This window comes from Colletotrichum aenigma, assembly GCF_013390185.1.
Source record: "Colletotrichum aenigma strain Cg56 chromosome Unknown KSG_Cg56_contig06, whole genome shotgun sequence".
Lineage (NCBI taxonomy): Eukaryota > Fungi > Ascomycota > Sordariomycetes > Glomerellales > Glomerellaceae > Colletotrichum > Colletotrichum aenigma.
In genome coordinates, this window is record NW_023500912.1 from 4325600 (window position 1) to 4346763 (window position 21164).

Here is a 21164-nt window from a genome sequence, read left to right on the forward strand (position 1 = left end):
CCTCCACTTTCGGGGCTGGCGATAGTGCAGTGCTATGCTTCGTGTCGATCGTCCCAAGTTTAAAGTACGCGCAACCCCCTTTCGTCATGAACCTCCGTGGATGCAACACCGATAACCCCTGCAAGTGTGCTTGTCAACGCACTCTAATCCCTAAGCCCCCGGTTTGCTTGAGGCTTAAACATACGCCAAGGTCGACAAGCTTCCTGCCGTTAGCCGTTGTCCAGCTTAATTTTGCCGTTCTAGACTAACAATGGCAAGGCATTGTTTCTAAGCGGGACCTGTAAGATTAGATCGCTTTGTGTTCGGGCGCAAAACACTGTTGTGAACAGGGATTTTCCCGCTCCTGATGGCTCTAAAGCAACCGAATCAATCAGCCTCATGAGCTTTCCACCACATTCCGTTTGATAGACAGGGAAACTCAACGCGATGTTGTGGGAGAAGAAAGGGTTTCCGGCGGAAGTTGCCGTTGCAGGTCATCGCAGAGTGCGGTTTCCATTACATCACGATGGAATGAAATCGGGGTGCCCGTGAGATGCACTTACTTATCAACCGTTGAAGCGCCCTTTCCTGTGTTTGCTGTTGCTTACTTCGGCACGCTTTGTCATTCGTTTTTGGCTTCACGCCATTAGTCTGTCTTTAACTTTGTTTCTTACTTCCAATCGTTCGTAGTCCATAATGGTTTCCGCCAAAACATTCGCTACCTGGGCAGTTGCCGCCATTGCTGGCGTTGCCGCTGCTCCCTCTGAGCTTCACCATGTCGCCCGTCGCGACTGTGGAAGCAAAGGGAACGCAGTGTCTCAAGCCGAGACTGCCCCTGTTGCCGCGACCTCTCCCCAGACCTCTACCGACGGCCAGACTACCAACGGAGGTCGAACCACTACCGGTGGCCAAACTACAACCGGGGGTCAAACCTCAACCGGCAGTGAGACTACCACCGGTGGCCAGACCTCTACCAGCGGCGCGGCCTCATCTGGCGATGACAGCACCTGTGTCAACAGCCCTAATAGTCGCCAGTGCTGGCTTCCAGGTTACGATCTGACGACCAACTACTACGAGAGTGTTCCCGACACGGGTGTTGTCAGAGAGTACTGGTTCAACATTGAAAACACCACTGCTTCCCCTGACGGCTACGAGATGCCCGTCCAGTTGATCAATGGATCCTTCCCCGGGCCCACCATCATCGCCGACTGGGGTGACACCGTCAGTAAGTAGTAAATCATAGCAAAGAACTTGCATCTTACGGAGGCTAATGGCATCCGGTAAAAGTTGTTCACCTGACCAACTCCCTCCAAACCAACGGAACTGGTCTTCACTTCCACGGCATCCGTCAGAACTACACCGACCAGATGGATGGCGTACCCAGCATCACCCAATGCCCCATCGCTCCCGGAGACACCTACACCTACAAGTGGCGCGCTGTTGAGTATGGCACCGGCTGGTACCACTCTCACTTCTACGTTCAGGCTTGGGACGGTGTGTTTGGCGGGATCACTATCAACGGCCCCGCCACTGCTAACTACGATGTCGATCTCGGTCATCTCTTCCTGAACGACTGGTACCACGTAAGTGATCGATGGCTCCAAACTCCATTCAAGGGCATGGACTAACCGATCTCAGCAAACTGCTGATGAGCTCGTTTCTCACGCTGCCACCGGTGGCCCGCCGACTGCAGTCAACGGTCTCATCAACGGAACCAACACGTACAACGACACCATGGGATCCCGTTTCGAGACTGTCTTCGAGGCTGGCAAGAAGTACCGCCTCCGTCTTGTCAACGCCGCTGCCGACAACCACTTCCGCTTCATGATCGACAACCACACTATGGAGGTCATTGCCAACGACTTTGTTCCCATCATCCCCTACAACGCCACCCAGCTCAGCATCGGCATGGGTCAGCGTTACGACATCATTGTCGAGGGCAAGGAACTGACTGACGGCGACTTCTGGATCCGCGCTATTGCTCAGGAGGCCTGCTCCGAGTCTGATGCTGTTGACGATGTCAAGGGTATCCTGCGCTACTCCAACTCCTCCACCTCCGAGCCCACCACCTCTGCCTACAGCTACGACGACTCCTGCGCTGACGAGCTGTCCTCCAACCTCATTCCCCACCTCGCCATCAACGTTTCTTCCGAGTACATCTCAACCGATGAGAACGTCGGCGTCATGGTTCAAGACAACGCCCTGCTTTGGACCATGAACAAGACTTCCATGCACACCCAGTGGGAGTACCCCACCGCCCTCCAGCTCTCCCAGAAGAACGAGACCTGGCTGTCCACGCAGAACGCCATCCGCTTCCCTCAGGTCAACGAGTGGGTCTACATGGTCATCCACTCTCCCTTCGCGCAGGATCATCCCATGCATCTTCACGGCCATGACTTCTGGCTCCTGGACGCTGGGTACGGTAACTTCGACCTCGATCAGACCGACCGTCTGACTCTTGTCAACGCCCCGAGAAGAGACGTCGCCATGCTGCCTGCTAGTGGTTACATGGTCATTGCTTTCCCTACCAACAACCCTGGCGTAAGTCATTCCGTGCACTTTACTTGCCGAGTTTCTTGCTAATTATGTCTCCTAGGCTTGGTTGTGCCATTGCCACATCGCCTGGCACACGTCCGAGGGCTTCGCTGTCCAAATTATTGAGCGCGAGTCCGAGATTGAGTACGACGGTGACGCGCTAAACAAGACCTGCACCAACTGGTCCAACTACGTTGCCAGCGTTGACCTGATCCAGTACGACTCTGGTGTTTAGATATCTCAGCTGTAATGGCAATTACGGGGGTCGAATCGGTGTAATAATTCAAGTACATAGGTTGCAAAGTAAAGCGAAATTTCTGGAGCCAATGGCATGTCATTCTTTACCTTGCAAATGCGTTCATAATGCTTGGTGACGCTCACTGATGTGACACCTCGGCCTGCGATGACTGTGAATGTGCAGAACTCTTCTCATTTCTGCCCCGGTTCTAATACATTGATCAAATCATGCTGAGGTATCATTGACACGAGATTTCCGGGCTGCATCTGCAGTCATATGCATCAAAGCATTCACAATGGACTTTTTGTACGCGACGTCTCATTCGGAACTCCCCGGTATGCTACTACAATATTTCTCATGATCGTGGGATGAGGTGTTTCCAAAAAGAAAATGATTTCAATGAGCATTGCGCCTAACTGTACCGGGCAATTGGAACTTAAGCATCTTCCTTTCTTAAGGAAGCCATCTCATAGGGTGTAAGTAACTGCCAGTCGCTACCTCATGGTCATTATGACCTATGAGTTTTCTCCCTCGACGTTTCGTAGCCCATCTAGGAAGTGTCTGGGTGTGCTGAAGATACGACAAGGCCGTCACACTATGCTTGTGAAACGAGAGGCAAAAGGTTTTGTAGAACCAGTCAAGCAAGAACGCATCTACCGCAGAACTCGACAAACATTTCGGCGTTTCTGTGGACTTTCGGGTTCCATGTGGATAGCCCGTAACACCGGGAGCAAGTCGGACTTGTTCGTAGGATGTGGGAGCCGTACAATGTCACAGCCGGCCCTTGAGTTCGGGAATGAGGGGGAATGGCTGCACTAGCCGTTGGGGTCTCTCGGTTCATATGACGCGTGGTGATGCGAAGACATATTTTTACCTGCGTATCAGAGATAGGCTATGCCGCCATTGTACAGGAGAAATATCATGCCTAGCATTCGGGAAAAGAGAGATTATATCCATTATGTTATCTGATGATGGCCTGTAATTTGGCCAAAACGACAAGAATGAATCGATGCAGTCAGTGATAGTCAGCATGTGTATCTGGTGTCGATTATTACGCCAACATATCTATTTCGGACTTTCGTAGACTTACAACCCCCGGATACAGTCAATGGGTTTCCGGCAATCTGAACAACGGCCTGGGGTCAACGCCACGTTTTAAAATTGCCGAGGTAACGCATTGATCTAATTGACTTATTGATAACTCTGACGGATTGTATGCTAATGAATAGTGAAGGGAATTCTCGTGTCGACGTGGCCGAGAGGGTGTGTGAGTGAGATAACCACGTGGCACGTCTCGTAAATTCTTATCAGAGGAGATTCTAAGAAGGCTATGTGACCAAAGTCCTCTATCCCGTCGTTTCAACAGCTTTCCAGACTGCCATATTTCCGATTCTCCTTTGTTTATTGCCTGACAGAAATCAACTTGATCTCAGCCGCGGGGTAAACCATGTGACAACTTAGATTGGCTAGCACCTCTATCAAGATTGATCTCTCATTGATAGCCTTTCTTGCAACATCTCAAAGCTCTTGGATGCCGCTGAAAGTTCGTCTTCTATCATCATCCATGGATGATTCAACCCAATCTTCGGACCGCGATCGTATTGGACTTGCCGCCTTGAACTCTGAAAAGACCCCGCATCTCGTACTTCAAAAGACAATACTTCAGCAAACTTTTGAACGCCAAGCCGATCGTGCCGCTTGACTCCGATTACCGTGGAAGACTCGTCCAGATACTGCTGCATCCAGATGGGCCAAAACATTTCAGAGCCTGATACTTCCGGACCTTTTACCACCCCACCACAGTCCAGTCAATACGCTTACTTCGTTTATGCAGTCCTCATTTGAAAACGCCAATTAATCGGCAGTGGCATCCTAGGTTTTTCGTTGCCGCGAATCTCGGTTGATGTCATCTTACGTCGGCAGCGTGTTTCACTCTTCAGTGAAAAAACAATATGGATTGGCTGCAGAATTTCACGTAGTTGGTGCTGGCCGTTATGATGAAGAAAACCACCCAGAGACGCTTATCTATTGGATGGCCTTTATCGGCTCCCCACGAGTCATCTCCGACCCCTCAGGAGGCGCCGTTGCCGCCCCTGAGTGTCCTTTCCAGTCAGATTGCAACAGGAGCTGTCACAGCGCGGCCTTGATACGCTTCAAGAGAGGCACATTCCGACGAAAAAGTGAATTTCCTACAAGTGCACCTTCGTAGGGACGATCACTCGGTTTCGGGGTCCTAATTCTGGAAGTGGGTATGACTCCAATTGGAACATTTGGAACATGACTGGTGCTGTGTTCAGCCACAAACAAGTCCGCACTCTGGTGTTGTCAATCAGCCACAGTGGCTTAGCCACACCGTACTATGTATGTCTGTCGTACATGGATGTCATACATACTAGTACATGGATGACATGCATTAACAGACAATGACAGCTAATAATACGAGGAGAAGTATAAAAAGGCATTTCCCCCAACATGCAAGACAAGATCGGATTGCGCGAGCGAGTTGTGTAATAGGGGCGCCCCATTGAGGCACGTGAACCGGACAGCTCATTTCCATAGCAGCGATGCGAGGCATATCCATGGGCGACGGGCTGTCCGTGTCCCCATCGGAGCTACCACCGGAATGTGTTTAAGTGTTGATCGGTCATTTACTGGCAGCCGGCAGCGGCCGGCGCTCCCGGGCGAACCGTTCCCACAGTCTTCCATTCCTCCAGTCCGCACCCTAGTCAGGGGCTGTTGCCGTGAAACGAACCTGTGGAATTAGAGTGGTAATATGGCCCCTGCATCAATGCGATTTCCAGGCCAATTTTGTTTACTTCACGTGATCTCCACTGCCATTTCCCTTCATCTGGATCTCGAGGCCACATCAGACTGACTTCACGCACTCTGACTGACCTGACCAAACCACGAAAAGGGGACAAGAGCCTCACAGCACTCCATCGAGGCAACATGGCGACCAAACGCGATTCCGGCGAGTGGGCAGGCCCGCGACGGCTTCCCTCCGTCAGGGAGAAGCTGTCCGGCTTCGTGAAGCGAGGCCGCGGCCTGGCCAAGAAGTCAACGCTGTCGCTCATCGGAGAGCGCAGCCAGCGGCCATCGCTGGATGAGAGCCAAAAGGCCCTCCCGCGAGTTGAGGTGCAAGCCTTTGGGACGTCAAGTCTCGAGATCGACTTGACCTCGCTCGAGGCTTTCCGCGACGTCCCGATGCCGCCGCCACAAAAGAAACCGGAGCAACAACAGCCTCCACCGACGACCTCATCCACGACCCCAATTGCGGACATGTTCTCCGCAAAAAGGACCCCTCTCACTGAGCCCTCGCCAGCCAACAACTACTCACTCAACAAGTCTTCACCATCACTCATCGATGCCTTGAAGAAGTCCACCAGGGCCGAGGACCGTCGCTCTAGCATGGTCTCGTCGCAGGCGGCTCAGACGTCAGACCCTGCCACCAACGTGACTGTCATCAACCTCACTCACTCAGTACCTCACACCGCGAAGCCATGGCCGCCCCCAGAGAAGCCGCGCGCAGCTGCACCTAATCGCCTACAAGCAAACAAGGCTTCGGACTCAAAACAGCCCGGTAGGATACAGCTTCGCGAGCCCCGGCGCGCCGCATTCGTGCCGTCGGGTCCCGCCGCCATCAACATGCCGCCAATGTCGAGGCCCCGCCTCAATGCCGACATCGCCTCAGAGATCGTTGAAAAGCGCTACTCGACGCCGCCGACCGGACTGTCTTCACTGGGTGCGGCGCCAACTTCCGTTCCTGCCGAGACCATCCGATCAGATCGGAGGAGGTCCTGGCAGCCGGCGCCAACATCAGTGCCTTCAGGCAGCTCAACGCCGTCTGCACCACCATCTGCGTCCGCACCCTGGCGTAACGGACTTGGCAACCGACGCATCTCACCGCGTCTCGCCACGGATCGTCTGGCGTGGATCAAGGAGCTGGAGGAGGGCAAGAAGAAGACATCAATCAACGGCGATCTCCCCGTCCTCAAGAGCGTGCAGGGCAGTGTGGCAGACAAGCTGGCGAGGTTCGAGCAGAAGCAGCAGCAGCAACAGCTGGCACCACTCACCCGCTCGAACTCGACCAGGAGTCGTAATTCCTCGGTGGCGGACACCACCTTTTCCTCGTATGGAGGAGCGGCTACGAGCCGGTCGTCACTGGACAGCCACCGCGCCTCATCTGTGTTCTCGCACTACGATGAAACGTTCCGTGAGAAGATGGAGCTTGTTGCCGGGCGTAAGGGTGATGAGGAAGCTGAGGAGAAGCCTGCCCTGCAGAAGGTTACCACCAGCTTTGTGTCAATAAGCAAGAAGGACAAGCAGGCAACCGTTGACACGGCCCAGGCTGCTGAAGAACCCAAGGGGGCTGAGAAGGTTGAGGATGTTGAGAAGACCGGAGATGAGAAGGTCCCTGACGTCAAGGTCGAGGAGCCCAAGGTCGAAGAGGCTCAGGTGGACGAGCCCAAGGTGGAAGAGCTTAAGGCGGAAGAGCCCGAGGTCGAGGAGCCCCAGACCGAGAGCGTCCAGGAGACTGAGGATGTCGAGAAGGTTGACGATGTTGAGAAGACCGTGGGGGCCGAGAAGGTCGAAGATGTTCACCAGATTGAAAGCAGTGAGAACGTCGAGGAAGTCCAGAATGCCGAGGAGGTTCAGAACGCCGAGAAGGTGGAGCTGGCCGAGGTCGTTGAGAAGGTTGAGGCCGTCGATGTGCCTCAAGTTGTCGAGGAGGTCCCCGAGGTTGTCCCTTCCAAGGATGTCGCCGAGGTCCAGGTTGCGAACAAGGTCGACACCACCGAGCCACGCGAGATCGACACGACCCAGACTGCGGAGGAGCCCCAGACGATTTGAGTGGAGGACATTCTGCGGGGATGAGATTGTTTGCATTTGATTTTTTGACACAGCGAAGGCGTATGTGGAGGGCCCGTCAACAGCAGGGTTCCCTACTTCGCATGATTATTCCCCCCCGACAATCCGGACGGCGGGCGCGATGCTGAGTTCGTCAAGAGCGCTTCGCCAGACCCGGATGTCGACCTGTTTATTGCATAGTTCTTTCACATGATGATGATTAGATGTCGATAATGATCAAATTGAGATGGCCTGGACTTATTGTTCGTTAATTAAGGCATCTGAACTTCAGAAACTCATTCCAACCCACAATGCACGAAGTGGTAAAGCTGCATGTGTGACATTCCTATCCGATTGACCTGGTTATTTGCTCGTGGATGTCTACCTAGGACCGCTCAATGTCCTCATTCCAAGCTCACGCACTACTCACGTTGCATTGCGTACTTGCGCCTCCGTCCTCCCAAGAGTGCGTGACTGTTCTCGTCGAGAGAAAGTGCATATCTTTGCATGTGTATACTGATTGCCAAGATTCGCACGCTCCGAGCTGTGATCAGTTCACTGCATGACTATAGATGCTGTAGAGAAAATCGAGGCTGTCGGTTGTGTTAGGCCTGTACACCTTTACGATGATATCGATCCCACCACCATGCTTTCCCCCCCTGAGGGTGGCATAGACCCCGGATCAACACTCCGTTCACGTTCCTGATCCTAATGCATGGTCGAATCCCATGAGAGCCATTTACGAAAGCGTTATGGTGGTGCACGCAATAAGTCAAGTCAATGTTGAATAACAGCAGCGAGGACGTATCTTAGGATTCACAGTCTGGCGAGGAAGATATGCAGACAGGAAAGTGGAAACACGATTGTTTCCCATGGATGGGATTTCTTAACAGCTTTATGGAAGTATAGAATATGTAGGCTAACGGTTGTAAACTAATATAGTTTATGTCAGAATAGTTGAAGTGTATGATTTGGCAACCGAAACCAATTTTTGAATGCATTTGGCAGTGGAATATCGATCACAGTTGACTTGAGCTGGCTATGTCTGCAGGGCCTCTCAAGAAATGGACATGAGCATAGGGGACGCATATGAATCTCGTCACAGCTCGAGCGGCCAAAACAACAACGACGCTGGGTGAGGATTGTTGATCGTAGGAGTCTGTCACGGTGTCAGCGCTAAAATTAGAACCATCGAGTCCTCGACTAGCGGGTACTGAACCCCAAAAACGGACGGTCGAAGCGCCCCGCATTGAGACTTTTAGCGCAATCCTTCACGCGGCCCTGGGGGAGATCCCGCGGTTGCCTAGCGATCTCAAGTTCCTATCGTCAACAACATCAACCTGATTCACCGTCTGGCTTCAACCGTGACCGGGTGAGCTCGTCCATGAGCCTTCACCGCTGCATTCGGAAGATAGTCTCTGCTGATTCTTTGCTCGAGAAGTCTGAAGTCCCGTTCTTTTGCCTCAAGCCATCGTCTCAGTTGACGTTGTCTCACGGTAACCAAGTCGTCCGATCACCAGGCGCCACCCAGTTCACATCCAACTCCAGCTTGAACATGAGCAGACAAACAAGATCGTCTACGAGAAAACAAAGTGAAGACGCACGTCAATCATCATTCGGTCCACCCGGGTCCATGATTTCATCGACTCCAGCCTCTATCCCAACCTTGCGCTTCGAAAACCAATCCAAATGGGAAACATGGCTGGCAGAAAATTATGCTACCTCATCTGGCCTGTGGGTTCAAATTGCCAAGAAGAACTCGAATATCCCGTCAGTGACCTATGACGAGGCGCTTGATATCGCACTATGCTTCGGGTGGATCGATGGCCAACGCAAGTCTTATGATGAAAGACACTTTGTCCAGAGGTTTACGCCTCGTCGGAAGAAAAGTCTTTGGTCCAAGAGAAACGTGGACAAGGTTGCTAAGTTGACTGAGGCTGGTCGTATGCAACAGTCAGGACAGGTTGAGATCGATACGGCGAAAGCGGACGGTCGCTGGGACAGGGCATACTCTTCAGCCAGCGTGATGGAGGTACCACATGATTTTCAGACGGCGTTGGAAGTAAACGACAAGGCTAGGAAATTCTTTGATGCGCTCAACAAGACACAGAGATACTCATTTCTGTGGAGGATCGAGACGACGAAGAGGCCAGAGACACGGAAACGCAAAATCGGACAGTTTGTGGATATACTCGCTGAACACAAGACTCTTTGATGAAAGCGCTTTCGAAATGTAGGTAGTAATGAAAAGACTAATGACATCTACTTTGCAGCGATTTGGCTCGCATATTTCATGCCTCTGCTCGTGATAAAAGGAATATCGACCACAGGTGCCTCATGGGATACCTTATCCCAAACCTTGTCAATACGGCTGACAATTGCCACCGGCAGAGGTCCTTTCTTCAAGCCGGCGAGATTATCGCCCAGCTGAGGTACCTGCTTGCACCCATTACGATACCGTCTTCATGTGCTGGGTCAAGGGCAGAATTGAAAGCTACCCATCGAGTGGCTAGATCATATCCCGACACACCCGCATCCTGGGCGATCTCATTCCAAGTTGCCAACGCCTCCAACACTGACGGCTTGTTGTACATCTCGTTGTAGAAGAAGCCCTGAGCGCCTCCCTCTTTCCCGAATCGGCCAGCTCCGTCCACGATCTGTTGCTTCGTCTTTGCTAAGAAGCCCCCAGCCGTAGGACTGTAAGCGTAGAAGGAGATGCCTAGTTTGCGTAACGTTGGAAACAAGGTCTTCTCAAAATTTCTGGTCAAGGGATTATAGTTCCCCTGGTAGACGGTTGGAAGAACCCAGCCTTTGGATTTCTGATGGTCGTAGACTCTCTGCACCTCATTGGCCGTGTGATTGGAAACGCCGAAGCGCCGAAAAGCTCCATCTTCGAAAAGCTGTTGGATGCCTGAGAGAGTCTCCTCGATGGGAATCGTAGGATCAGGGGAGTGGAGGTAAAGAATGTCGGTTTGCTTGATATTGAGCTTCTTCAATGATGCCCGAGTTCGCTGAAATACTTGGTCTTTGCGCAAAGAGCCAGGGTCCATAATGCCAGGAATTTTCGTGGCGATGTTGAAGCTTTCTCCAGCTCGAGCTTCACCGAGGAGCTCTTCGCTGTCACCGTAACCTTGTGCGACGTCTATCTCAGTCACTCCCCTCACACGGAGATCTTCGAGGCATGACTTGAGGGCAGCAGGGGTCCAGTTGTCTTTGGACAAGAAAAGGCCCCCGCCAATGATTGGCTTAACTGAAGCCATGACCACGATGAAGACTCAGGGGAAGCTGCAGGACAGCTTGAGTAAAGAGATAACTTCAGAGTGATAGCAGTTGTGCATGAGAGCTCGGGGCCAAGACGGACTTCACGGATATCAGATCTCTCATTTCTGAAATACGAAACCGAGGTATCGGCGGCTTCGGCGCCTACGGCGGTCAACCAGCCGCCCCGGGCCTGGGTTCTTGCGTCCGCGATCTCGTTTTCCAAGTCTCCGTCTGCGGCGTTGAACTCTCTCTTGCCTCATTCTGCGTAATGCAGCAATCGTCAACGCGACTGTCCGCTTAGTGAGCGGAAGCTGGCTACTCATGGTGTTGCTTAAAGTTTCCATGGCAAACTCAGCTTATATCCATTCTGGCGCTTATTGGGTCAAGTCGCCTCACACGGGTCGTCTCGTTGCCGTCAAAATGGGCCTAAACCTTATCTTCAGCGCATCGTCACATTGAGCAGGGGATGTTCCCTGCCCACAGACAGGCGAGTTGGGGCCTGGAAACTGGGCCCTTTGCCAACTGCTCAGTGCTTTTCAGGCCTTAACTTGGCGTTGATACCCTTATGCAACGGCGCCTGCGAGTATGGGATTCTCAAATGCGCTGTTTACCTAAACCCTCCACAATCTCTTCAAGTTTGAAGACGATCAGACGCAGATGAGGGGCTGAGAGAACAAGGTTAACCACGAATGTCCATCTAGCTGTTGATTTACACTTGCCCAATTTACCATGAGCCTCTTGCATTCGTAGAATCAAGATGGAGAAACCTGCCGTACAGTTGCAGCAGACCCAACAGATCCTACATGGAACGGTTTCAACAGCTTCGCCGCCCGCCTGTAGATGCCACGGTAGCAAAGATCCAATGAATGGCGCAACTCGCTTGCACACCGCTCCTTCAGCGGCCTCTGCCACAGCGACCCCAGGCCCCCACAACGGCTATCTTGCCGAGTTGCGTTGCTGTGCTCGGGTATTCGTAGTGAACGAAGTACGGATGAAAACAGTCTGCCAACCAAGTGTATTTTTATAACGTAGATCAGGGTCCAGTTTCCTCTTTGAGGCTCGGGATAATCTCCACGGTTGGTTTGTTGGGAGTTTGCAGTTTGTACGTCGACAATGCAGTGTGATCCAAACCATTTGCTGCAGGGCAGCTTCACACCGAGTCTGAGGCTAACTTTCGCAGAAGTTGAATAGAATCCATGGCCCCAACGAACCCGCCCGCTTCCTTCTTTGCATTCCAAAAGCGCTCCGCATGCGACCGATGCCGAAAACAGAAACTACGCTGCCCAGTCCGAGTTGATGATACACAACACTGCGATCGATGCATTCGAGCAGGAGTTCCTTGCGTCACCGGCTACACGCAGCCCCTAGGGCGTTCTTGTCATGACGTCTTGAGGAGACGGAGCAGCATTTCTAAGACGGCCCGCTCCAGTGGGATAAGGTACCAACCGACCGATCCATCGCCGCCTGGATCCTCCGGATCGCAGTCCACCGCCGAGACAAGGTCCGGCACGTCACTGGACCCGAGTCCGAGAGCCTCGTATTTTGGCGGGTTGTTGTCCAAAGACATTGATGACTTGCACACACTCGCCAACCACCACTTCGACCTGGACGGCCTCGCTAGTTCGTACGTGGAGTCGGAAGCGCTGCTGTCCCTTCCACAGCCAATTGATCTAGACTATCACATGGACATTGGAGATGGTCAAATCCATGATCCACCTCAGTCGCACAACGAAGAAGGCGATTTCATAGCCGCACTTGAGTCTACTACTACTATAGAAGAGCCCAAGGACTTTCGCAAGGAGTCTGAGGCCTTGTCCTGGGCTCAATGCGATCTTCGACTGTCACAACTCAGCGTTGATTTGTGTAAACAAATGGAGGTGTGCAAGAAGGCGGAACAACACTCCCATGAAAGGGACCAACCAGTCGCCGACAAGACCAGCCCCGTTTCCACCAACCGACAGGCCGATCCAAACGCTTTCGGCAATGCCCTCTGCAGCACGTCTGAATTTCTCAACATTTTCCAATGTAACATTAGACGGAGCGACATGACTGGGCAAGGGAGTTCCTTTCCTTCGCCAAGTTTTACCTGTATTCTCAATCTGCTGGCGTGTTATGCACGGATCATAGCCATCTTCGACAGCATGCTACTCGATCTTTACGACCAACTCAAAAAGGGACCAACCTCGACATCCCAATCTGTCACATCAAGAGATCCCCAAACTCTACCAGGGCTTCAGCTCGGAGGGTTCGTCGTCCAACAAGGCACACTACAGACGAAGATACTTGTACAAACAATCGAACATCAGTTTGAGACCATTGAGAAGACACTTGGCCTACCTCTCGAGTTGAGGATCTCGGGTAAACGAGATCAGTATCATGATGGCCTACTGCATGGTGGCATAGATCAAGCTTCACTATCGAGTATTTTGAATTGCTTTGGGGCCATGGATCAGGCAGCGGGCGCTGAGAATAGAACACATTTTGCGGCTTCACTAGCATCGCTGAAGGAAGCTATCGTTAATGTCAAGCGGATTTTAGACACTTAGCGGCAGAACTAGACGATCAACTTCCACAATTAACGGCTTGTTGATTCAATTAAATGAGACCTCGTATCCAGTTTTCTATGATGATAAGGCACTTGCGATAATCATCACAGAGGTGACGCAGTTTTGACGCTCAAATTCAGGGAAAAGAAATCTAACACAGTACATGATGAAACGTGCTACTTTCAAATGACGCGTGTGCATACACCTGACACCGATGTTCAAGCTATCATTGCGCCATACCCTTACTCCCTAATCTTCAACAGCCTGGGGTAATGTGCTTCCCCTGGCTCATCAAACGTCTCAATCAGTGCAGCAACGGCGGGATGCAGTCTTGAATCAATAGCTCTCCGAGCCCGTTCCTCCATTGACAAGACTTCATACGATGCCTCAAAACCATTGTGTTTCCCAATCTCATTCATCCTGTCCATGGGAATAACAATATCGCCCACGTTGTTGAAGTATGAGACCCCATTACCTTGTCTCGGTTCAGCACGGAGCAGCTCCCGGATGATGTCAGAAGAGACACTCTCAACGCGGACGAGGTCAAAAGCTCCCTTGTTGTGGTTTGCCTTTGGTACGGCTTTGATGCGATGGGAGTAGTGAAGAAGAGCGTTGACCCAGTCGAACTCTGCCTCCGCGACACTGGCGTCATCACCGTCGCGTATGATGGTAGAAGGCCGTTGGATCCAAATATTGAGGCCATATAAGGCGTTGACTTTCTCGTGAAGACCCTCGCATACCCATTTGCCGCACATGTAGCCATGAGTGCCATCGGGTGAAGGCTTGATCCCACTTGCTGTGGCCGAAACCTCGGGGAATTCGTCTTGGCCGTACAGCAAGCAGACTCCCACAGAAGAAACGTAGTGGATCGGAATCATGCGTGGCAGGCACTTGCGTACCAAATACCGGGTGGACTCGACGTTGGTTTGCTTGACAGCTGAGTAGTACTTGAGATGGGATGTGTCGGAGCCGTTGTGGATCACGGCGTCAACCTCCCAAAAGATTGAAGTCTCCTGCTCTTCGGTGAGACCAAAGCGGGGAAGCTGTAGGTCACCCTCGTAGTAGACGATGCGGTCGGAAGCAGGTGGCAATCGTCCCTTTTCAAGTCGTTCTGAAAGCCGACGGACTGCGACGCAGATGATCTTCGTGATTGATGGCTGTTCCAAAAGCCGGTTGAGAAGATGGTGTCCAAGAAGACCGCTGCTTCCGGTGAGGAGAATAACGCTGGGTTGCTTTTTCGGAGGATTCATACTTGGGAATGGGATGATGCCAAATGGTGGCGACATCTCGGCTTCCCAGTCGATCCCCTGAACAGTTGCATCGCCCTTGTCCGAGGAATTGCTTCCAGGTGTGGTGATAGAAGTGGAGGGCGATGTAGGCTCAGGACTGCTCTCGGTCGGTGGTGTCGCGATAGTGGTATTTGTGTCACTGGTGTTCCCATCATTGGGAGTGACTGCGCCGTCCCGCGCAACTTGGGGAATCAAGCTGGAAGGAATGCTTTCAGCGGCGATCTTAGCCAGCGTGCCCATCTCAGAGTCGTTGGACATGATCTTCAGCACAGGGATCGAGACTTGGAAGTTCTTCAAGAACCAAGACCGGATATCGACCGAGACGAGTGAGTCCAGGCCGAGATTGACGCTGCGCATGACCATCAAGTCATCGTCGGGTGTCGATATCTGCAAGATGGAACGCAATTGAGCAGAAAATGACTCTGGATCACTGCGTCAGTTCTATCGTAAGTTTCAAAGTGTGTGAATGGACTTACCCTGAATTACTCGAAGGACGTCAGCATCAGACTGACACTCCTGGAGACGGTCTTGGATCGATGCGGCCTTTGTCTGCTGCTTCTTTCCATCATTGCTCGTGGTCTGATGGACGATGAAGTGGGCAAACATTGGGTTGGAGTACCACTTGGGGATGTTGGCGGCGTCGAGAGATATGTCAAGAAGACCAGTCGAGATCTCGGGGCCATTGGGCGAGTCAGGGTTGCCGGCGTCGATAGCCTCGGCGAAGATTTGGTGAAAGTCATCCTCAGACAAGTGGATCATGGCCATCTTCGCGACTGTGACATCGAGTTGACGGTCTGACTCGGTGATGTAGCCCGCTCCAATTATGGCACCAACGTTGATGACGGTGGAAGCAAGACCACGGTTCCTACGATTGGCGGCAACGCCACACATGCCCATGTTGGCGGCAGCATAGTTGGCCTGGCCGACATTGCCAATGACGCAGTTGATCGAGGACAAGAGCACGAAGAAGTCGAGGTTGACGTTGTGGAATATGTTGTCGAGATGGATACTTCCAAGGACCTTGGGTCGGATGACGTCCGTTACCTGGTCAAACGCCATGTTGCGAACGGAAACATCTCTCAGGACCATGGCTCCGTTGAGAACTCCAACGATGGGCGGGAGGGTGTCGACAATGGTTTGGTGTACGGCGCGAAGAGCCGTCTCATCGGTCACATCACTGTAGATCGTGTCAGCAATGCCCTCGGACGGTTCCCAACAGAAGGGAAAACACTTACCATGAAATGATCCTGACAGTAACATCGTTCCGTGCATGATCTTCGATCCAAGCGGGCTCGATCCTGGGGTTACGGCTCGTCAAGACGAGATACTTCAGACCTCGGTCAATCATCCAGTCGCATAGCGAGATGCCCAGAGCACCCGAAAGACCGCAGATCCAGTACGTCCTGTCGCCTTTGAAAAGTGGTTTGACGTCGAACCGAGTGACTCTCGCGGAAACTGAGGCGCTGGCTGGCCAGTCAATGATTGACAACGGGTTCTCGGGGGTTTTCCCATTTGTCAAGCTGTCGAGATTGATCAAGTTACCAATGTGATCGTATTGTTGACTTTGGACGTAACCAATGGCCTTCTGAAGGAGCTGCTGCAAGACAGCGGGCGGGTGGCGACTTGAGTCGACGGCGTTGGGAGAGAAGATCGTCTTCGTACTCTCCTTGCGGCAGTGGGGTGATAGGACAGACCATATCGTCCGCTCATTCTCAGACTCGCGATGAGAGAGGGCAGAAAAGCCGGCAATGTCGCTAGGAATCAGACGGCTGATTTCAGAGCGGCCAACATAGCGAGGTAATCTGATCCAAGAGGACGGAATCGGCACAGCGTCGTCAGCATTTGTGGTAAAGATCACCTCCACGCCAGTCTGAGACGCCTGGGTAGAGATGGCCTTTGCGAGGGCCGTAGATGGATTGTGTGTGAGCGCTTTTTGGCCGTAGAAGAGGGGGTCAATGATTGCTCTGCTGACGAGATGGGCAGCGGCGAGCGTGAGGACAGCTTCATCTGTCAAGTCGGGGAACTTGTAAAGTACCGCCGCCTCCCTCGCAACTTGCACCACGGACGTCAAAGATAGCACGAGTGTGAGATACCGAGTACGATCTTCGTCAAGGCCAATGGCGAGGAATTGATTGCCGATCGGGGTTCTCACTGCGAAAAGAATAGCACGTGTGGTCTTGAGCTCGATAAGACCAGATCTGTAGTGTTCCAGGTTAGCTTCAAGCCTAAGAAATTATGGGAACTAAACACGAAAACACTTACTGCCTGGGATTAGGGATGGTCTCGAATCTGGACAATTGGCGGACGAAGTATTCGTTCTCCCACTTCAACTCAACCGGCGAGTCATCCACATCGACTTGGTGCAGAATGGGTCGCTGGACAGAGTTCAGTCGATCGTTGGCGTCGTGAATGGGCCGCAATCTCGGCACAAGCTGACGGCCCTCACCATCCATGATGATCTCGGCCTCCATAGTATGGAGAACATCACCGCTTTCCAAATGCTTCGCAGCGAGGCGAATAAGATTCTCGCCAATGGCCTGCGGATCGGCCTTGTTAACATCGGGAATGTCCAGGAACTGTAGGGGAAGATCTTCCTCCTCATGTACAGCAGAGCGACCGAAGCCGACCGTCATGTTGGTGTAGGGCTCGTGGTCAAGACGACCGCTGGTGATCCAGAGCATGGTCTTCTCTCCCTCAAAGAGTCGTCTGAAGGCAGTCCATCTCTCTGGGCTAATGTCTTTGAAGACAGGGAAATCGAGCTCTGTCAAACTCAAAATGAGTGCATTGCGCTCCGAGATACTGTCATCTAGATCCTCCAGGGTCTTGAAATGACGAACATTGCCGAACAGAGGTGCGAGAAGATTGTTGATCTCTTGTGAAGCGTGGGCTACAGGGCCTGTCTGGCCGCCGATCAGGATGAGTTGCTTCTCTTGCAGTAGATCCTGTGCCGAGGATAGCGGCTGTCTAATAAGACCAACGCGGTCGTCAACAGCTTGCGATACGAAGAGGATGGTACCAAAGGTATCGAGAAGAAGTGGAGGCGACATGGTGTCGATGCCGGAGAATCCAGTTCGCTTCAGGATATCGCTCCACTCGGGAATGTTGATGAAGGGGGTGAGAGTTCGGCCTTCATGTACTCCTCTCCACCATCCAGAGAGACGGCCAAAGATGAAACTTGCACCGGCTTGCATGGGTCCTTCGTTGCTTCCCTCGCCGATTAGAAGGAAGCCGCCGGGCTTGAGGAGCTTTCGCAGGTTTCGCATGGTCTCGTCGAGCTTGGCTGTGGCGTGAACTACAAGGTATGCGATGACCACGTCGTAAGAGCCTTCGACAAATCCTTGCTGGACAGGGTCATTCTCGGCATCGCAGACTTTGAAAATCATCTGGTTACCCCATTCCTCGAATGCTTCGGCCGCGTTCTCAATAAAGCTTGACGAGATGTCTGTGAATGTGTAGCTGCCAAAACTGTGACCGATAGTTCGGAGGATATTCTTGGTCGCACCACCAGTTCCGGCGCCTATAGTCTGGTTGTCAGCTCCGTCATGTTATCAGGTTGAAAAGATGGAGGTTTACCGATCTCAAGCAGGTTCAGATGCGGGCGCCGATCTGTGAGTCGCTTGACGATGCCGCTGAGCCACATCGATGACTGCATAGTGCCAAAGCCGTGTGCGTAATACTCATCCAATAGTCCCGATGTGCGGAAATGCTCAAGCATTGTGGTCTGTCCCTTGAAGACCTTGGGCATGGTTTCGCCCACAAGACGCATGATCTTGACAACAGAGTTATCAGAGACACTAAAGTATTTCGTTAGCAACCTCACTGACAATTCGCGACAGATTTGCATACCCTTTGGATTCAATCTCAGCTACCACATCCTCACGCGTATCAGTAAGCCACTCCTTTCGTCCATACTTGTGATCGCCCTTCTTCAAGAGGTCCGTCATGTGCCGAGCATAGTTGAGATAGTGACATGATGGACTTTCTGATCTAGCCGGAGAATCTTCTGGAACATCCTCATCGAACCGTCTGAGATAGAACGCAGCAATCCGGCTAAGAACCCAGAGAAGATCCGTGTCTGCCTGGGTGACTGGAATGTCCTCGGCAGCAAGGTCTCCATCTGGAACCGTGGGGACGAAATGAGTCTTGTAGAACACATTACGGTCATCGCTAGCGGCCGATCTCACAGGTTTGAACTTGACCTGATCAAGCTGGACTGCAACGTTTGGAGAACCATTAAAAGAAATGTCAAAGTTGCCCGAGAATCCAGCCCCTGGCTGAGACCGATCTTCGCGGTTGCACGTCGAGTCAATAGCGACATTCTCCTGGTGCTCTTGACAGGCTAAGACTGCAGGGTTGACCCTGATTTTGCCGATGCTCGTGGGCATATGAAGGATTCGCAACTGTTCATCCCCCGGGTAGCTGTAAGCAAGACTGACTGACTGTATGGCAGCATCCAGCTCGACCGGGTGGAACAGCAACGCCTTCGAATCGGGAGTTGTTGCTCGTTTGGCGATGCAGCAAGCTCGCCCGAGCTTCCTTCTAAGTCCAATGAGGGAACGGAAAGGACCACTGAAGTTGTATTCCAGGCTCTCCATGAAGTTGTAGAGACGGGTCGACTCGACATTGATCAAGTGTGGGGGCGTTGGCTTCCTCTGGGGCAGTAAACTCCCAGATGCCTCGCCCAAGAACACCTTCAGTTCCCCATCGGCTACCAACGAGAGTTCCTCGCCGCCAAGAGCAGCGGAGTAGGTGAAGAAAGCGGTGATGAAGTCTGAATGGGATTTGGAAATTCGTGAAAGTTCAACATGAACTTCGACGCCCGCGTCATAGCTCTCAAATGGGAAACCTTGGCGAATGTAGAAATCCTCAAGCTCGATCAGCCGAATGCTCTGGTCACCGGCGAGAGATCTCGCGGCTTTAAGAGCAGTGCTCACGTATCCAGCGGCGGGGAACACGATTTGGCCTTGTACCTGGTGACCTTCAAGCCAGGGGATCTCACTTGGCTTCAAGATATTCTTCCAGCGCATGGTGTGCGGAGAGCTGTCGGGTGAAATATCCCCGAGCAGAGGATGGAACGGCTCTTCGCGAAGACGAATACGACGCTATCTTCGAGACTCGTGCCAGTATTGTGTCTCATGCTTCCACTGATAGGTTGGAAGACCCTTGAGGACACGGAACTGGGGATTCTCTGACAACATCGCAATTTCGCAACGTTGAAGGCTCACTGATCCTCCCAGCCTTGACCACAAGAAGCCCAGACATGTTGAGAAGGACTCGACGGCATCTTGACCACGACTCAGAGATCCGTGATAAGGGATGGCTTGCTGCAAGGCGTCTTGGATGTTCTGTCCAGCGGGTCCCTTGAGAGCGGGATGGGGTCCGACTTCAAGCGCAACATCGAAAATGGCGTCTGAGCTTGCTGAGACTGCGGCTGTGATGGCTTGCGCGAAGAGAACCGGTCTTGTCATGTTCTGTGCCCAATAGACGGAACTCAAGTCGGCAGACAGCTCGACGGGGTTGCCATCATGAACACTAGAGTACCATGTGCATCGCGATGACGATGGCGCTTGTGCCTTGACCCCGGCACGTTGCAGGGAATCCACATAAGGATCGAAGCATGGAGCCATGTGCCCCGAGTGGTATGCTTGGTCAACTCTGAGTCGTCGATTGAATTTCTTCTCGTCACTTAGAATGAGCTCCAATTCTTCGATGGCGTCTTCGTCTCCTGAGATGGTAACGCTTGACACGGAATTGCTCGCGGCGACGGCAATCCGGCCGTCAAAGTCCGGGTCCTCGCACAGCTCCAAGGCATCTTCCATCGAAGTGCCTGCTGCCAGCATTGCTCCCTTGATGTTTCCATTCGGGCTTGCTGCACGCTTGCAGTGCAGCCCTCGATAGTACGCGATATAGATGGCATCGCGGGCACTCTGAAATCCGGCAGCATATGCGGCAGCGATCTCGCCACTGGATTGGCCCACCACGGCATCAAAATGGACATTTCCAGAACGGAGGAGGTCCACCAGCATGATCTGGACTGCAGTGCAAAGTGGCTGAGAAATTGCGGCTTCATCAAGTCGAGACGTCGAAGTGTCAGCGAGAAGCTCCTTCTGAAGCGACCAAGCCGGCTGGTCTTCGGCTGGAAGCTGGGCCAAATGCGTCTCCAGCTCTTGAATGATTCGTCTGGCGTAAGGTGACTGTTCGATCAACGCAGCACCCATGCGAGCGTACTGGGCACCTTGACCAGTGAAAATCCCGAGTACTTTTGATGATTTAGCAGAGGGTCTTGCTAGCGTCTTGAAACCGATTGGCGTCTCCTTCTCATCTAGCCGGGTCTGGATCTTAGTCCTGAGATCGGCGATTGAGACTGCGGGAAAGGCAGTGCGATAGGGGAAAACGGAACGACGCTCCCTCAGTGTGTATGCCAAGTCATGGGGGTTGATGTCGGAATGGGTGTCGAGATGGTGAAGA

General features: G+C 52.5%; 2 protein-coding genes across 2 annotated transcripts; one reads left to right on the forward strand and one right to left on the reverse strand.

The window, feature by feature from the left end:
• Positions 1 to 675: 675 nt before the first annotated feature.
• Positions 676 to 2749, forward strand: Laccase-6 (Laccase; the record flags this gene model as incomplete). The annotated part of the gene is made up of 4 exons (XM_037325423.1): positions 676 to 1204; positions 1267 to 1562; positions 1618 to 2520; positions 2576 to 2749. 4 exons carry the CDS (start codon positions 676 to 678, stop codon positions 2747 to 2749), a joined length of 1902 nt encoding a protein of 633 aa, XP_037176125.1.
• A 7253-nt stretch (positions 2750 to 10002) lies between these two features.
• On the reverse strand, positions 10003 to 10860 carry sirO-1 (Oxidoreductase sirO; the record flags this gene model as incomplete). Its single annotated transcript, XM_037325424.1, has 1 exon — positions 10003 to 10860. One exon carries the CDS (start codon positions 10858 to 10860, stop codon positions 10003 to 10005), a length of 858 nt encoding a protein of 285 aa, XP_037176938.1.
• Positions 10861 to 21164: the final 10304 nt, after the last annotated feature.